This window comes from Netta rufina, assembly GCF_964035555.1.
Source record: "Netta rufina genome assembly, chromosome: 16".
NCBI classification, from domain to species: Eukaryota; Metazoa; Chordata; class Aves; order Anseriformes; family Anatidae; genus Netta; species Netta rufina.
The window spans coordinates 2,086,196-2,105,744 of NC_140140.1; the positions used below are offsets into that span (position 1 = coordinate 2,086,196).

A 19,549-nucleotide genomic window follows, 5' to 3' on the forward strand; every position below is an offset into this window, starting at 1 on the left:
AGTAGATGAGGGAAAGGCTGTGGATGTTGTTTACCTGGATTTTAGTAAAGTTTTTGACACTGCTTCCCCCAGTATTCTCCAGGAAAAACTGACTGCTCAGGGCTTGGAGAGGTGAACAGTTTGCTGGATGAAGAACTGCCTGGGTGGATGGGCTCAAAGAGGCCTAGGGAACGGAGTTCAGTCCAGTTGGTGGCTGGTCACCAGTGGTGTCCCCCAGGGCTCGGTCTTGGGGCCAGGTGGTCAGACTTTGGCATGGGCTGCCCAGGGACATGGTGAAGTCCCCATCCTTGGAGGTATTTAAGAGACTTGGATGTGGCGCTAAGGGACATGGGATTTGGTAGGTCAGGTTGACAGTTGGACTTGGTGGTCTTGAAGTTCTTTTCCAACCTAGGTGATTCTATAATTACCTTTGGAGGAAAATAATTCAAAGTAGTCTGGAAGGTGCATATGACTCTTCTAAAAGTTAGCTGTAAAATTATGGGTCAGATTTGCTGGTGAAAAGCTGACATTAAGTTTTATGTTTGTTTAGTTGTAGGTAAAACTCCACCTTCTTCCAGTGCAAGCACCCAGCCTCTACCAGAAACTCCAGTTCTTACCCGCTCTGCAGCCCAGACTCCACCAGCTGGTGTGACAGCAACTACCAGCACTACTTCTACTGTTAGTGCTCCATCTGCAGCCACTGGAAGCCCTGTGAAAAAGCAGAGGCCTCTGCTGCCTAAGGAAACAGCCCCTGCTGTGCAGCGAGTAGTGTGGAATTCTTCAAATAAATTTCAGACATCTTCTCAAAAATGGCACATGCAGAAGATGCAGAGACAGCAGCAACAGCAGCAGAACCAGCAGTCTCAGTCACAGCAACCTCAGTCCTCTCAAGGCACAAGATACCAGACAAGACAAGCAGTTAAAGGTATACACTTTCTAACTCAATGTGCCCATGATGCCATAATTCCCCAGTAGTGATCTCAGTGGTCCAACGCTGCCTAACCAGGAATTCTTCCATATAAACAAAATCTCAAAGTCTGGTTCTACTCTAAGTGACTTTAAAATACAACAACTTACTCACCATACCTGCTCTTTCTGGTGTGTATTTAGAGACATGTCTCCTTATTTGAATGACAAAACATTTGCGCATGTATCTGTAAAATATTTTTGCCATTCTTAGCTGTCACAGATTTGAGAGAGTAAACAGAACTATTTTCTGGATTACGTGATTAAATCATCAACTCTATTCCAGTTGCACAATTACCACCACCACTATCTCAGTATCTGCAAACTGGATCCAATTTTATCTGTCAAGAAGCTGGTTTGTAGAGGTTTTTTTTTCATACAGTAATTTGTTAACAATGAAATTACCCAGGTTGCATTTGTCTTTGAAATCCCTGTTGATGGGAAGAATCAACTCTTAATAGGACTCTGATGCCAGTTCACTGAGCAAACAGTCTGTCATGTTACAGTGTTTTCACAACTGTTTTCTTACCATCCTTTTGCCAGAGGTTTCTGTAATAGTAGGCGCATGGTTATGTAAGCTAGCACCTCAACTACTTCAGTTCAAAGAACAGCAGCTTTATGCAAATCTAGCTTTATTTGTAGTTTCAGATTAATCAGCTGAACTATTTTCAGGTGTGCTAGATACATTCAGATATATTCTCCATTCTGCTAATGCTACCAGCAAGCCAGTAATTTCTTACATAAGAGAGGCTTACATATCATACACATACAAACATTTACCAGAGTGACATTTCCCTGCTCCCAAACTGTTTTGTGACTCATTCAAGAAGTGATGAAGTGTTATTTTTCTGCTTATAGACTGCACAAATTTGGTACAGAAATATTCAGTGAGAGAAATAAAGGGGAAACTTGGTGTTTTATTTTTATAGTCATGCCTTAGTATGAGCTCAATAACATGGACTAAACTTTGAGTGTTCAGCCCATGAGTGTGTTTTATCAACATACTATTGAGTGCATCACAGCTATATTCTGTCTTATGTATTATATGCTAGAAATATCACATTAAAACATTCTCAAATATATAGCTTTTTGTACGTACTGAAATGACATAAAAATAGTGCCTAGGGATAATTTGAAGAACTATTGTATTTCATTAATTTGTGTTTTGAAGATATCAGCAACTGAGACATCTTTATAATGTGAATCGCTTAAAGAGTTGTCTAAAAAAATTAAGGCAGTTGAGTCATTAGGGATGTAAAGGTGAAAGGTATTTGCTCTTATTTTTGAATTACCAACTGTTTTAAAATTATTTGAAATATTGAGCAAGGATGAGAAAGTTTTTCCTGTTTGAGTTAACTCAAGACTTTCTTCCTGTTTAATTCTCTGAAGAAATTCTTTAATGAGTTAATCTCATGTTGCATTCCTTGCTCTGCGCCCAGCCAATGGCTGAGCTTGAGCTGGATGTATGTATATTAAAGACATCACAACTCAAAACTAACGATAATTAGTAGCATTAGTAAAAAAAAAAAAAAAAAAAAAAAAAAAAAAAAAAGAATGCAAATAACACCAGAAAGTGAGACTGAAACAGACCGTCTTCAACAGTATCTCACTAAACCTTGTTTAGAAAACAAAAAATAAAAAAAACTTAGTTAGTATGTTTCCAAATGGTGACAAATGAAAACGTCAAAGACTAAGTTATGCTTATACATATGCTATTAGTTGGGAGTTCTGCAAATTGAGAGGTTAGGAAATGCTAAGGGAGACTTTTGCATTGGCCAGTCTAAACTTGTAAGATTTGAAGTTGTTTGCTATGTTACCTTTAAGCCTTGTTAATAATGTATCAATTCAGTGACTGGGCACTGTATAATCTGTTGATTAAATAGCACCATTGTATAAGTAAGACAAATCTTGGAAATGGTTAGGTGTGTATATTTAATGAACATTAAAATTAGAAAAAGTTTGCCTATGCATTTTCATAATCGTTTGTGATTGATGATCTGATGTACGTTTTCTTACCATAGCTGTGCAGCAGAAAGAGATCACCCAGAGCACTTCCACATCAACCATAACCTTGGTTACAAGTACTCAACCGATTTCTATGGTTACAAGTTCTGGATCTGCAAATACACTTTCTTCCTCAGTTAATACAGACTTGCCAATTGCAACAGCTTCAGCTGATGTGGCTGCAGATATTGCTAAATATACTAGCAAAGTAAGTTCTTGGATAGGATTTTCTTGTAAGTTTTGTCATGAAATGAACTTTCAAATATCTAAAATTTTTATACTGTGAAATAAAAACTTTATTGTGAAATTAATAATTGTTATTATATGTTGTATACTCATTCTGCTGGGTAGAAACAGCTAGACTTTGATGACAGTGCTGAACCATCATTGTGCAACTGGCTGAATGCTGCCATTCTAAGCCAGAGTTCTTTGTACAATATCCTCTAGCTGTCCAGGTACTTCAGACTCTTTGGCTCTCATATTCCCCATTGCTTCTTTTGGTTACACTGCGTTCAGTTTTGGCCTGTTCTTGGTAAAGGTGTAGATAGTCCCATAGCATCATATTTACAGTAAACATTAACATTTCATTATCTGTATTTAGTAACACACAAATATGTAGCTTTGTTTTAAAACACAAATATTAAAAGCATAAGAATTAATCTTGACTATCAACTTTCAATGTGGTCAACTTTCATATGGTCTTGGTAGGATTGTCAGTGGTAAGCAATGTCAGTAAATGCCTTTTTTTCCTCTTTTTTTTTTCTTTTTTTTTTTTCTTAATTTTTTAATTTGTCTTTTCTCCCAAACTCAGTTATATTTTTTGTTTGTAACTGACTTCAATAGCAATGTCTTGGTAATAAGAAGGTCAAGCTGTTCACCAATTCAGGACAATTAAAAAAATCAGACTCCTGATGAATAATGTTGTCTTCTACCTTCTAAAATAGTCCTTTAAAAGTAGATCCAGGAAAACATATATATATACAGCTATGTGACCTTGATAGTAATAGAACTTCATATTAAAGTGGTTACAATGAATTACAATGAAAAGTAAGCTGGTATCTATTAAAAATGTATATCAACTTTTTTTTGATTTTTGTCTTTCAGATGATGGATGCCATCAAAGGAACAATGACTGAAATTTATAATGATCTTTCAAAAAATACCACTGGAAGTACAATAGCTGAGGTTAGTGTAAGATTAAAAAACAAAAACAAACAAACAAAACAAAACAAAACTGCTTCTATTTAACTTTGAAAGTTGTGAAAATAAATAACTTTATTTCACATGGTATAAAAATATCATATAATCATATAGTACTGTATAGCTATTCCTATAATACATTATATGTGAATGCTATCTAGAGATCATATTTTTTTTTGCTGTTACAGAAGTAATGATTAGTGTGGTAGAGAAAAACACAGAAAAAATATCAGTTGGGCTCTATAAGATAAGCACAAAGATCACCAGTAAATACAAGCAAAACTGAGGAACAGATTTTTGATTCTGGTAGGGAAATTAGAGACTCAAATAATTTTAGATGGGAGTCCAAATTTAATAAAAGTGCTTTTTGTTTTCAAACAGTCCTGCACTTTTTATGGTAAGAAAATCTAGCAAGCAAATAGAACACTTTCCTCATGTTAATAAAAAGGAGCCTTAATGTAAGTGATGATCAAGCTCTTTGTTATGGGCATGTTTTTCTGTATAATAGTTATGTATTCACTGCACCCTGTTTATTACTACTAAGTATTAACTTTTTAATATTTAGATTCGGCGTTTGAGGATTGAGATAGAAAAACTTCAATGGTTACATCAACAGGAACTCTCAGAAATGAAGCATAATCTAGGTATGAAAGTGACAGTTCAAAATCTTGTGTCTATCTTTTGTCCCAAATAGAAAATTTAAATGCCAGAAGTATACATTGTCTTCATCATATGATACTACAAATTAGCCCTGTAAAGGATAGAATACCTTATGGAATGTGCTGTGTTGATGTCAGTGGATGCCATTTCAATCCATACACAAAGTACTTTTGTCTGTGCATACCTGTAAATAACAGGTGTTCAGTCCTCTGAGACAAATTTAGGCTACAGAGAGCTTTTGATAGGACAGAAAAATTGCTTTTTTTTAATGCATCATTGGATAATCCCTCTTCAAGAGATATTTTATGCTGATTACTTCATAGTAACTAAGTAGGAAGATAGCAAATGTTGCTCCAAGTTTTCAAGAAGGGTCTTGCTGTTGGAGGGGGGAACAGAAAATTCATCTTTCTTTGTATTTTGATCAGAACTGACAATGGCTGAAATGCGTCAGAGTCTAGAACAAGAAAGAGATCGTTTGATTGCTGAGGTGAAGAAGCAGCTGGAAATGGAAAAGCAGCAAGCGGTGGATGAAACTAAGAAGAAGCAGTGGTGTGCCAACTGCAAGAAAGAGGCCATCTTTTACTGCTGTTGGAATACTAGCTACTGCGACTATCCCTGCCAACAAGCTCACTGGCCTGAGCATATGAAATCTTGCACACAGTCAGGTAATCTTACTCTGGGTTGCATCTTTGTAGCTGAGGGAGTTAGGGTGGGTGTAATACACAGTGACTCAGTATTCCTCATTTACATGCGTGCAGATGTGCCTATGAAGAGTGAGTGAGTGTGGACCGGCACACATGAGTAGTGGCTATTCTTTTCTTCTTTTCCTTTAGCTACTGCAACACAGCAAGAAACTGATAATGAAATTAGCACAGAAACATTAAATAAAACATCACAGCCCAGTTCAAGTGTGCAGCCTACAGCCACAGAAACAGCCAGCACCCCCAAGGAGAAGGAAGTTTCATCTGATAAAAGCAAAGAGAGTGTTACAGTGAGTATCATTATGGTCACTTCAAACTAAAATAGTATGTAAGATTCCTCTGAAACCTACCCCTAAAGGCTTCCCTGGATCAGCCAGGAATTTGTAACCATTTGCGTATTTCAAACAGCATGATTTGGGGAGTAAGATAGGGAGTTGTGGTTTGTTTGGTTGTTGTTGTTGTTGTTGTTGTTGTTTTTTGGTTTTGTTTTGTTTTGTTTTTTTTTTTGTTTGTTTTTTGTTTTTCCTTCATCTTGGCAAAATACCTCCTTCTGTCCTCTGGGAACACCCTTTCCCCTTCACTCATTCCCAATAAAACCTTGTGTTGGCTTGACTCATCCTTCCAGCCAAGGGGGACTGGACCTCTTTCTCTCTCTCTCTCCAGGACCCATCAGTGTAGCTTCTGGTCTGGATCTTTCGATACAAGTTGCCTTCTGATAAGCAATACTGACTGCAGCACTTCCAAGCCCTTCTTGCCTGGGGGTTCAGAGGCCAAGCTCAAGACCTGCATTCAAATCAACTTGCTTTATCACAACAGACTGCCACTAGGGTACCACAATGTTCCATAACACTGATACAACAGTTCACCTGGATCTACAGTTAACGGAGCAGTGTGCAGTTATGAAATCCTCCATAGCATCTACTCTGATAGTATTCAGTAGGCAAGGATGAGCAAATGCTCTAATAAAAGGGACTTAACATTGCATATATAGAAAATGTTTATAGAGAAGATTTTGCTTTATAGGTAGGACTTGACTATTAGCAATTTCAGTACCGTTTTTCTTCTGCCCTTGCAAGATTTATTAAATGAAAAATTTTATGGGGGGGCTGATCCTTCAAACCCTTACACATGATCCCCTACATCCGTAGGAGCCTTGTTGTATTTTAAAATATTAAAAGCAAACTAATTTTGTAGTATTGTGATTCCAGCATGATGTCTCACTGAGATAGTCCTCTAGAATTGGGAAGCATAGTAAACTAGAGAGCTGTGTTCATTTCTTGACACTTTTGCTACTACCGTCTGATGTTAGATCTTTGGGCTTGACATGTCATCTAAGGGATTAACTTGGGAAACATTTAAAGAGGGGAAAAAGGATGTGCTGTTCCACCTGAATTCTTTGGGGAAGTTAGTTGAACTTTGGCTCAGTTGAAGTTCGTACGTATTGTCTGTGGCAGCACAACCATTGTATTACTGGAGAAATATGGGATGGGAGAAAATCAATTACCTAAAACTTTCGCCAGGGAATATTCCAGTTATACTAATCTGGAATTGCTTTCACATAGGTGTTCTACCTGAAACATCATGCTGTATACATTGATCATGTTCATAATTTGAATTTTGTTTTATTAACAAAGAAGTAACCTGTGAATTCATTAAGATACAAATTTTTAACACGAACAAAACATCCAACATAAATTTCATATTATAATAATTATGACTAGGTGGAATTTATGTAAAAGCTGAGACTTTTACTGAGGTTACCTGTGCTGTCTCTGCAGATAGCAACAGGTGTGACAAGCAACCAGCCTATAAAACTGGTCCAGGTACCGCAGACCACCACCTATATTCCAACTACTCAACCCACAATTGTAAGTACAATATCATCATTTAAAGTCTGCAGTAGTACTGTTCCTGGCATTAAAATTGCTCAGTATTTTTGGGGGGTTGTCTCCGTACACTGTTCTATCAAGATATGAATTCACTGGTGTAGTCTCAACTTGCAGTGCAAAATGTCCTATTTTGCTGTGCAACATTCCACCCTATCATTTCATCCATTGATTATTACAAAGGTTGAGAAGCTCTCAATAAGAACAGCTAAGGCACTGAGGACAGTCAGACTTCAATTTTTCCTTATTGTGTTAGTTATTTGTCCGTTTCATGTATATACTTGAAAACAACATCAATGTAAATATAGAGAATTCATTTAAAATATCTTTTTGTCTATGGCATCCTAAAGAGATTTAATGAATTCTGAGCTATGCTTGATATTCCTGTGACATCTCAGTAACTCTGGAAAAAAAAATATGCATTCAGCAGTAGTGTATCTCCCATGCAGTATTGCACATTAGCGTTATGAAATTATGAGAAATAGCATTGTGTTCAGACCTGTTTTTTTCCACTGAAAACTTTACCAAGGACACCTGAATACCCTAGTATCAGTCACCGGAGATGGGACAGAAGTGAGTTTGCTTTTTTGGGATTTTGCACACCATACTATCACATTCTTTCAACTTGTGGTGTTCTGCGGTGTTCACTTCAGAGTCAGCACGGCAGCTGAGCTGACATTCTTACCAAAAGAGAAATGCTGATACTGCACTGGTAACTGAACTGCATGCCTTGTCTCAGTGGGGGTTCAGCAGAGAAGCCCATGTTTGGGTAACTTCAGTTCATTTTCTGCCTGAAGTTAGATAATTTAAATTCATTTTCATCCTGTGACTGTGACGCCTGGTTTGCTAAGTTATTCTGTCTTTCTCTCTCTCTGTGTACACACAGACATGCATGCACCTTCCCCCTCCAGCTGCAGCATACCACACGTGTGCGTTGGAATATATGCACCTCCACACATACACGTGTTTCATAGCCATCATGCTCCACACAAAAAATGTATCGCTTATAGTGGCTGTCATGACTTGTCACATTCCTAAGCATTTTTACTCAACTCATTTCATCTCAACTGAGAGCACTGTGCACCTTTGCAGGATTGGCATGAAGTTACTTGGACTGAATTCCCATAACAAGGTTTTGTGTGCGTTAAAGTCAAACGCGAAACATCAGTGAAGTTAGGTTCTTTTGTGAATAGCTGAGAGGTTCTAAGATCATAAAGTGGTTTCGTGTAATATTCAGAAAATGGCAGTTACCTTCATCAGTTTTCTGTAAAACAAAGTGTATTGACTTATGTAAAGCATAAGTGGAACATCTGAAGGTTTCAACCTTTATTTCTGCATGTTTAAAACTTTGTACACGTATATGCATTAGTCTTGCACAGCTACAGACACCTCTGTATTCTAACAATTGCACGTGCAATTTAAATAATTTTAAACCTTAGTGCATGTTTAATATGTATACAAAATGTACATATGTGAAAAGGTGGCAGAGGTGGAGAATTTACCTCTCAGGGAATGATCCTAACACATTTAAGGAGTCTTGCACATTCCATTCACTCTAAAAACTGAAACTTTTTTTTTTTCATTTGTGTAAGTGTGTATATTTATAAGACAACTGTGGCAAGCTTAATTTCCCCGCCTATACAACTAACGGTGACTTACACAATGGCTTCTTTAAGGTTCAATTTGCACTTTGTTTCCAACTAGGAACTTCTCCCCTCTGAACAACTTCCAGTATATCTTCTGGGTACCATTTCCATTGAACTTTCTTTACACATCTGAAATCACTGTAAAATGACAAAAATCTTGAATTTATTTAGAAAGTTGGTTTCATTTTGGTTTTTATTCTTTCTGCTGTTAAATATTGTAAAAATTTGAACTCATCATCTTTGCATTCCAGGGAATGGAATGAGTAGGCTTCTGGAAGGCATAGACTTTGTCGCAAAGGAGCTGATAAACACTCTAGGCTGTAATCCATCTCAGTAGGGATATTAACAATCTTTGGTGAATACCATTAAGACACTAATGTGATTTCTTAAAACAATGTGGGGAGACATTGGGTTTCAGTGAACTTGTATTTCTTCTTCTGTGTTCTCTCTGGAACTTTACACTAACAGTAAGGGGAAGACCTGGGCATCCCTTTCAGATTTCTCAGATTCTCACTTCTTGTTTCTTCCACTAAATATTGTGAACTGAAATGGATGCATTTGTTTGATCACCAGTTGTCCATCACTGGAATTGTATCAAAACATACTTGCAATTTGTATGTTACAGACATTTCTAAACTTTCTCACGTTTTTGTAGGAAAGGTAAGATAAAGGCTTAAGATTCAATAAATCCTTTTCCAGATCTTCCAGAGTGATGTGACCGTTACGAGATTGTTTAACATTCTTGTGCCTGTGTCTCTGCATCTGTAGAATCAATTACCACCCATAGAGATGTCCTGAAACTACATTTGTTAAGATTTATAGATCATGATCTGTATGATGGAAGTGAAAAATTTATTCTATATTAGTATTTTTACAGGGAGTATAAGACAGTTCCCAGTAATCCTGATGTTTTTGTTATCTATTTGTGTAAAAGTTAAGTACTTTTTTTGTTCAAATGGATGCTCTTTATTCTCTTTTGTGTAGACTGAATACATGGGGGAGTTCCTCTTGGGGAAAAAAAAAAAAAAAAAGTAATGTGTAACAGGAATATACTTATAAACAAGGGTATTTTTGTACTCCGGTTTGATTCATCAAAACGTTTTTCAAATGACAAAGGATTTTCTTAGCCCTTTTTCGTCTCCCCATGTATTAATTTGGGGAAAATATGTAACTGGACGTAGTAACTTTGAAAACCTAATTCTCCTAGCATAGTACATTACCTATAAGAACAACTGTCCCTGTAATTATGAAGTAGTAATAATACAGTAAAAAACTCTTGGCTCTAGGAAAGTAATATACTACTTTCTGCCTTGGAATAAGGTGACATTGTGGTAATAAAGGTTTTAATTCTTGCACAAAATTGGAACTTGTTCTGGATTTTCCCTGGAAAATAAATCTCTATTTCTGTGGTCATGTTTATATGACCTTTAACATAACAATATGTTTCTCTTGGTTTTAATTCACAGACCATTCCTGTAGTGGTAAGTCCTTCTGCTGGGACAGTGGCAATGAGAACTGGAGTTCAGTATGTTCAGACCACAATGCCAGTCCAAGTACGAAGAGTCTAACTGCTAACAAGAAGTCCATACAATTGTTGGAAAAAATAAATCTAATAGAAATGTGAAAAATAAACACAGTTCTTTGGATTAACCTCAAAGGTTCTGACTTTAGCTTTGTATATGTGTACAAAGCATTAACTACACTACATTAATGTAAAGCATTAGCGCTGGCTTAGAAAAGCTGAGGACAGGTAAGATCTGTGTTAAATCTATGCTTCTTTTGTAAATAATGTACAATTTGTGGATGTCATTAAAGTTAGAGTACCATCTCATTTTTATATTTGTATTGACTTTAACTTATAAAGAGTGTTTGAAGTTGGAAAAAGAAAGGTTTAAAATAGCCTTATCACAAGCTAACACTGAAAACTGGTCTCAGAAATTCACAGTTATGCATCAAATAACGTAATCAGGAGAATCTGAGCAACTTGATTTGCATTTGGATTGAAAACAATTTCTGCACTTTGAAACTCTTGTAGAATTTTTTGTTGAGCAACCAAATGATGAAGGGTATCTTTTTTTCTGTTAATTGTATTAGGCGAATTATGACATTTCCAATCTGTGGACCTGAAATACATATTTACATTGCTTTTTACAGTGACCAGACTGTTAAAATTGTTTACAAGAGACAAGTTGAAAATTCAGCCTAATATCAGGAAAGTTTGAAAGTGTAATATCAGCTGGTTGGTAGCATTATTTCTTATCACTAATATCAAAGATGAGAAAGGGTTTTGGTTTTGGCTTTCCTGTGCTTCACAGTTCAGTTTTATTTTCTTCTTCCTCTTCTTCTTCTTCTTCTTCTTCTTCCTCTTCTTCTTCTTCTTCTTCTTCTTCTTCCTTTTTAATCCTCTAAAAAGGACTTCGAAAAGTTTTCAAATGGAACAAGAGCTAGATGTGGAGAAAAACATGGATCAGGAAACATGGGCAAAGGACTTTTGATGCTGGGCCAGAGCATGTATTATTTATATGATGGAATTTATGTTTTTATGTAAGCATGAAACAGTACAGTATGAGAGAAAGTAACCCATGAAAATGCTGTCTGTTACACTTATACTGTAGTACCATTTTGTATGTTGTGTAAAACGAAAGCATTGAACAAAGCAAAGGTGATGTATGTATATGAGAAAATTAATTGTATGATATCATTCCAGTACATTCTGTTGTACATTTTAGTCATGTTGATTTCTCCCATTGTTTATAAAAGAATGCGGTTTGTACAGTCTCCAGCTAGTACCCATATTAGAGGGAAAAAAGTATTAGAAGAAAAAAGCGAGAACAGAATTATTCGTGAATTGCAGTTGTGTCAAAAATAGCCTAGCTGGCCTTATTTGTGAAGCATAATTGCTTTTAGCATATGGAAGTATTTTTTCACATTTTCTTTGTATAAAATTTGTATTAAACTTAAATATCTTTTTTGAAAATTGTGTTTCTTTGTGACTAAGACAGGTGACACGCGATATGCTTTGGGTTTCTCCAATTTTTCAAGAAACTTCACACTTTTTTATTAAACAGTTTTAGAAAAATGTTTTGTGTTCCTGAATTTCCAGTTCATTCAGTCTGGATGAATGCTCATTTCTGCACAGTCTCCAGATCATAGCTAATTTTGCTTATGTTGTGATTTTCTGCCTCAGCAATGTGGGACCTTTGAATCCAAGACTGTCAGATTTGAGAAAAAACAAAGCAGTGTTGACAGTCTGTAAGTAACAGTCCACGTATGTAAAGACTCATTTTAATAGCAGCTATGGTCCAGTGCTTGATTTGTAACATTTATTCATCTGTTGCATTGGGGCAGGACACAAAGGATTGATCGCATAGCTTGTCGGGTATGCTTGTGAGTTGAGGTGGGGACTTCCATGACAAGTCCTGCTGTAGTCCTCTGGGGCATGAAGTAGGGCAAGACTGCTATGTGCCTCTGTTAAAAGAACCAAAGGGAGCTGAAATAGCTAATTGTAAAATCTTACTATGACTATTCTTTTAAAGTTCCTACTGCTGTAGGTATTTTGTTACATGCATTTATAAAATCAAACAATGTTCCCAGTGCTCCTGTTTAAAGAAAAGCACAAATCTTGCAAGCTTGAAATGATGTTTTGGCCTGCCCCATGTAGTTTGAATGTTGGATTAATAATGTTGGGATCTCTGAAGCCTCTATTTCAGTGATCATCGTTATTATTTATTTTTATTTTAATGGGCATTTCTTTTTTCTTTCCTCATATGGGATAATAGGTGACCAAATCCCAGTGAGGACTTGTTATCGGGCCAGTGTATCAAGGTATCATCTTAGATGTTCTGGTGACTGGTGTCCTCCCCTCATTTTAGCTGGTTATGTTATGAAGTTCATCAGTTTTCTGATGATTTTATCTAAAGTGAGGGAAGAACACATCTCTGGCTTGGACATACCAGAGGAGATGACACTGATGTGATATGAATTTAAAAGATTGGCTGTAACTTTATTTAATACAAATTCAAATGTCATGACCGGGCTTAAGCTGCATTTATCACTTGTGTATGGAGTACCTCCTACCGCTAATGAGTGTGTCTCTTACGTAGGAGCCAAGCTTGGGAACGATCAGTGGGCTGGGCCTGCAACTTTAACTTTTCTGACTGTTTATCTGTTGCAGAACCTAATTCAGTCCTGGCTTGAAGACAGCAGACTCCTTAGTTTGGAGTCTGGAGGGGCTGCCCTTGGGTTGTCTGGCTGCAGAGGGCAATGCCAGTGATTAGGTGTTGAGTTGCTGGGGGCAAGGGATAGTGTAAATAATGGGAAGCCTTTCTGGCTATATATCATTTTGGGACAACTTGTCTTCACTATTCATCTACAGGCAATGGATATGCCTCAGGTTTTCCATCTTGTGTTATAGCCTACTAGGAGATATGGGCATATTACTACTGATTCCTTAAGTTTTGGGGAGAAAATTAACTTTTCTTAGTTTGAACTTAGAAATCTCTATACTCTTCTTGCATTATCTCTTGGGCCCTCAGGAGGAAGAGATGGACACGGGAGTTCCTTAACTGGGCCAGTCATCTCTGAAGCTTTACCAAGAGATGGCAATGTGTTCCTAGCTTTACCACACCTTCAGGAGCCCTGCACTGGTCAGAACGTGCTAATACAGCATTCAGGCTGCTCTGAGGTTTTGCTTTAGTCCCCCAGGTGGTATGATGTGGATGGAGTTTGCTATAGCAAAGTTTCCTAATAGAAACCTGATGTTAGTATATGGGTGTGACGAGCAGACAGATGAAGTTGAATCAATGCCATGCAGCTGTAACTGCCGTGGTGGCAACAGCCTGGCTCTGGCAGCTCTGGCTGGAGAAGAGGGAGCTTTGTGGGCTAGCTAAGAATGCAGGGTTTAAGAATTTGCCATCAGTTGTGCTGTCACCTTCCTGTGCTGGTGCTTGGTGAATTAGGTTTTCAGTGCTTAAATCATGGAAAAGTGGTTATAGAGCAGAGGAACATGGAGCAAACAACAGCAACACAGCTCTTCTAGAGCCAAAGGCTCCAAGTTTCTCATCCTCTACAGTAGTGATGTGTCAGTTCAGAAGGGGTGCTGTAGGCTCCGCTAGTCATGCTCAGTCTAAGCTTATCTATAACCAACTGAAATTCTTTACAGAGAGGTGGATCCATGCCACCAAAGTCCCTCTGAATAACCCTTTCTTTGTGTGAATTACAGAGGATAGTTTTTAAAAACAATTGTACAGTTGCAGCTTAATTGAAGGCATTTAAAAACCTCGCTAAGCCAAGATTCTGTTAAGCAGCTTTTTAAGATTTTGTCTAGAGGAAGCTTATAGCAGAGCCTAGCTGCCATCATGTGGAAAAACGCGAGAACTGCAAGGAAAAAAAAAGTACAGGAAATTAGCGAAGTAATGACATGTTCTTCCATCTCCAATAACAAGGTACATTTTTGCAAGAACTTCCATTACAGTTTTTTGGTTGTTTGACAAAATGCTATTTTATTATTGCATCTGAATTATTCAAAGCTTGGCAAGGTCCAAGTGTGATTTTTGGCAGAGCTGTTTTTAGAAATCGTTCAAATCCAAGTTCTGTTTTAACTAAATAATTGAAAGTTTTAAGACAAAGAGACCTAAGAAGATAGCATCCTTTCCTGCCTGCCATCTCAGTGTTATTTTTGGTTGGTAAGAGCTATTTGCTTTGTGTTACACTCCACAAAACGAATGACTTGCTAGAAGTAGCAGTTGAGAGCAGATAGGTGGGAAGACCCTAAGGATAAAGTTGGGGAGGGGGGAAGGGAAGGAAATATTTTGTTTCAGTCCTGCACCTGAAAAGGATGGAGGGGAAAGGTATGTGGTATGGATCATTCCCTACAAAACACATTAGGCTTTTGCAAAAGGAGTACATTATGTGAGCGCAGTTTGGCAAATCATTCTCTATAGGCTCCAAGAATGAATGAGCACTGCTCATCAGAGAGCTAGGAAATGTACCTGAGCTTTAAGCCAGGCAAAAGCACAGGCAGAACTGAAATTTGACATGATGAGCAAAAGGTGCTCTTAGAAAATGGAGCAAATCTATTAAATTCCTCTCTGGGGCAGCACTTGCAGGGACTACAGGTGAAGGGAAAAGCAACTGTGCCCAGAAAGCCTGTTTCCCTTCACTGTCTGCTGGGAGAATTCCTTGATACTCAATTCCCAATGACAGCATAGGTCATGAATCTGTCTTCGTCTGATCTTTGTCGTGATTGCAAGTTTTCCATTGTGTGTGTTGCTTTTTGTGTTACTTCTCATTTTAAGTATTCTGTATATTTGCTGTTTTCAGGACAAAAGGACTTCACAACTCAATTTGCTGCGGCCTTTTGCTCATTTTTCAACAAGATAAGTAACTGAAACTTGGGAAAATAATCTCTAGGTTTCATTCTACTTATAGTTTTATATATTGAAATATGCCTGTTAAAATTAAACTGTTACCTTCTTATTTAGAGTCCTGGCATGCAAGAAAACCTTATGGTGAAAAGTGGAAGAGAAAGGATACTATGAATTATTGTGGTCTGTTTCTGCACAGTACCTCATAAGTCTGCTGAATAAATAGCATTAGATACGAAGTTCTGGTCATGCAGAAGCTAACTGAAGTTTCAGGGATAAAACTTTGACCCTGATGAAGCCCATATACAGTATGTTACTTAAGAATAACTACCGTAAGTGAGGAAGGTCCTTACCTGACAGAGAAGAGATGATCAAGAAATGCCAGAAGAGAGGGAGAAGGTAACACAGCTACATTAAACACTTCTAGGAAAAGCAAGAATTGCTCTGGCTTTTAGAAGCTGCTTTTAAGAGCCAAGTGATAACGTATCTGTTTGAATTTATCTCCCAGTCACTGCAGTCTCAAGTACCTGCAGCAGACCATCAGCACTTGTGTTGCTCTTACAGCAATAGATTAAATACATATTTACTGTAAGTCAGCATTTCAAACTCCATCCTGTCTAAGAAGTATGTAACAGGTGAATTACTGCCCTTAATTTCAGAACAGAATAATTGAATGATAAACTTTTTCAGTTTTTTCTCCCGTATCTGAGAAGTTTCTGGCTGAAATAGGCAACCCACATTATGCAAGTTTTCCGTTCATTGCTTTGGGAAATAATTGAAAGTGCAAACAGTAAACATGCTGTAAGGCTGTAATAGTCTAGAAAATACTTTTAAAATGCTGTAAAATATTTTAAAAAATGGCTTCCAGTGCATGTCTTTGCAATTGAGTATTTTGTCTTTTATAATAGAGATTGGTCTGCCCACATTGTTGGGGTTTGGGGAGGAGGTGTTGGAATCACAAAACCTGCAGCTGCTCCTGAGGAAAAATGAGTTTCTTTACTTTCCTTGATCACAACTCCACCAAATCAACAGGAATGTAGGAGGTGCTTTACCATTACTGGTATGGGTTATTTGTTTTGTTTTTTGTTGTTCATTGTTCTGATAGGAACAGACTGAAATGGAGGCAGTGTAGATGGCTGTGGTAACTCATCACAAGGCTTCTGCTCTGATCAGCAGGAGTTACCAGCTATTTTGGTGATACTGCCCCATGTGGGTGCTTAGAGGGGAAGGGTTATATACTCCCACGTAACCCTTAGCTTTGCTGTATTTTGCAATACCTGCTGTCTCTATGAAAATGGCTTGATTTTTCTTTCATCCTTCTGGCAAAGGGTCTGATGTAGCTCTTCTTCTCTGCTACAGCAGAACAGGAATTTGGGGGTTCACATGACATGATTTGAGGTGTAGGTTGTTAGTTCTTCTAGTATTGTCATTTTAAGTCCCAGCTTTTTCAGACATCAAATACACGTGTCTGGGATCCATGTGGTACCAGAGGATCACAGCAGCAAGGAAATCTTCGCTCTGGCTCCCAAGCGAGACTCTGTTTCCTTTACAAAAGGTTAGGAAACCAGTTGAGATTATGGCATACAAAGGATCTGATTATGAAATTATGGGAATATTAGCAATCAGTAATTGGTAGCTTTAAAAAGCTGTTTTCTTTTATTCTGCAGCATTGTATTCATATGTCATCTATTTAACTATGAGGGAATGATAGTGTAGAGGATGTGATGTATGACATGCCAGTTTAGAGGCTTTTTTTTTTTTCCTTGTTTGGAAACGTATTTTGGTCAAAGTATGGGAGAGGAGCTGTGACAGCAGCTACTGCACCCTCATACTACAGTCTCATTCAAGAGTCCAACCAGTGTTATCTCACCAGGTATGTGTTTCACATCCCCTTTTCTACTTAGGTTCCAACAAGTTTGAAGTAGAGGTTCAGAAGTGTACTAACATACTGCCACTTTGTGTATTGTTCTGCCATTTTGGGGCAGAATTTGGTATCAGCCATCTTTTTAATAATGGTACTAACATGATTTGTTTAGTTTGTTCACCTCAGATTCAGCTCTACTGCTACTTATTTGAGAATGTGGTCACCTTATAGCTGTACTCTGACCTGGTTAATGATGTGACTGAAAGGATTTTATGCTGTAACTATGCAAATGCATTGAAACAGTTGAAAATATTAAGCCGTTTGTGTTCAGGAGTAACAAAATGTTACAGATACATTGAAACACAGGTGAAAAGGCCCCTGCATGTGTGGGGCATGCATGTGTTTGCAGGCCTAATGTATGTTCACAAATAAAAAGCTGTTACAGATACCTTCTTCCAGCCATCTGATTCCCTGGAACAGTAAATCTTCATGGTCTGGCTCTAGTGAGAGATGAATACCTGCTACTGTGACGGGAAGGAAACACTACGCCAAGTCTGACAAACAAGTGTTCCTAACGCTGGTGTACACCACCCTCATCAGCTCTGTTACCTGTGGGTAAGTAAAAATCATTAGCTGGGAGGATATATGGAGAAACAGTAATATAGTAAGCGGAGCACCAGCAGGCACTAACAGAGAACAAAATGCCGCCAAGAACTTTGGAGACAGAAACAACAGAGCTTGAGAATCTTTAAATACAATCAGAAAGCAAAATCTTCTAAGAAGCCTTGCGGGCTGGGTGGGAATCACTCTTGACTCAAATAAGGCAGGTGTTAGATTTGGAGTATCAAGCAAGAGCAATTAGCTGATTGACAGGGTGTTAAAAGCTGAAGTATTGCTTTCTTAGGAGTCTGCTATCCCTGGCATTTGTTCCTTTTTCAGAAGTTTTATTCATAGATGTGCTTATCTTGCAAGTATCTGTCAGTTCTCCAGTTTGATTTCTTTGACTTGTGATAAAACTGCCTACCTGTGACACTCATACACTGCTGGAAAACCTTGAGGGAAAAATTCTACCAGTTGCCTCTCAGCAGACCCTGGGACAAGCAGTGCCTCTGCTAGAAAAATCACATTTTAATTTGTTGTGTGTTGTACTCAGCCCAGAGACCAGCTCTTTGCAAATGCCTCCAAAGCATGTACTCACAGGATGGTTCTGTTCATGCCTGCTGTTGATGAGTATGGCTAACATTTTAAAACTGCTGCAGGGCTGCAACATTTTGAGCCCAAGACTGAGATCGCGTTCTCTGTTTGAGTCCTGCAGAAAATCCCCTCACAAATCTCGCAATGAGTCCGTTTCCTGTGGTAAAAGTATTTTAACATTGGGAGCATCACTCAGGCTTGTGTAGCACTTATGTAGCACTTGTGTAACACTTGTAATTTGTGCAATGTATGTGTGTTTGATTGTGTTTCACACATGATAGATAAGGGGATTATGTTACTTGCAGCATTGCTCTAACACCTTGTTCCAGTAAGGCTGTGATCCTTGTGAGGTTATTTGGTGCAAGCAAGAAAGAGCAGTTTTGAAAATGAATCAGATTCAGCCAAACCCAGAGAACTGCAACATTTTGACAGCAAGAATTAACTGCCAGTTCAGCAGAAATCCTAAAGCTGAAACATACTTGTAGATGCATTTATTTACATAAAAATAAATATGCACAGCTGCAATATTTGCTTGCCCTGTATCTTCCTCTGCAAGAAAAGTTGGATTTGCTGACCATCCGTGTTCTCTTCCAGTGGACAGACCCACTGTCTTCACTGTGTGCACCAACAGACAGAATAGTTGGCTACAGACTCCGTTTTGCCTCTGAGGGGCTGTGTTCAGAGTCCTCCTAATCCAACCCCACCTTGAAAGGAGGAGTATGTATTCTACATATACTCCTAGGCCCAAGAGCAGCTGGAGAGAAGAGAAGGCAGGTAACCTAGTTCCCCAAAATGTAAACATTTTTTTATTTAATGCCTTTCACTCATCACAAGGTACTTTTCCCCCACCCCCAACCCCCCAAACCAAGATGGCAGCATAAGGCACCGTGTAGACACATGCACAGTCCACATACCATCCATGTAAGATTTAAAAACACAGCTATAGTTCTTACCGGCAGTCCCATGTGTCCTTATTGTTACTGTACACAACATGATTTTCCCCAGAGATTGTCCTGGAGAAATGAACTCTTAATTTAGAATGGCAGGACTCTCCCCACCCACCCACCCACCCCAAAAAGCCAGA

At 38.1% G+C, this 19,549-nt stretch overlaps 1 protein-coding gene across 3 annotated transcripts in view; it reads left to right on the top strand.

The window, feature by feature from the left end:
• Positions 1-10,610, top strand: part of ZMYND8 (zinc finger MYND-type containing 8) — a gene marked incomplete at its 3' end in the record, with an annotated part of 47,561 nt that extends 36,951 nt beyond the window's left edge. The window contains exons 14-21 of one of the 3 annotated variants that reach the window (XM_084296874.1): positions 530-904; positions 2,967-3,157; positions 4,054-4,134; positions 4,715-4,793; positions 5,235-5,474; positions 5,643-5,800; positions 7,289-7,378; positions 10,509-10,610. In XM_084296874.1, coding sequence (XP_084153000.1) covers positions 530-904; positions 2,967-3,157; positions 4,054-4,134; positions 4,715-4,793; positions 5,235-5,474; positions 5,643-5,800; positions 7,289-7,378; positions 10,509-10,610 — 1,316 coding nt within the window. Of the gene's footprint in view, positions 1-529; positions 905-2,966; positions 3,158-4,053; positions 4,135-4,714; positions 4,794-5,234; positions 5,475-5,642; positions 5,801-7,288; positions 7,856-10,508 lie in introns of those variants that run through there. The other 2 variants (XM_084296872.1, XM_084296873.1) reach the window with 2 other exon arrangements.
• Positions 10,611-19,549: the final 8,939 nt, after the last annotated feature.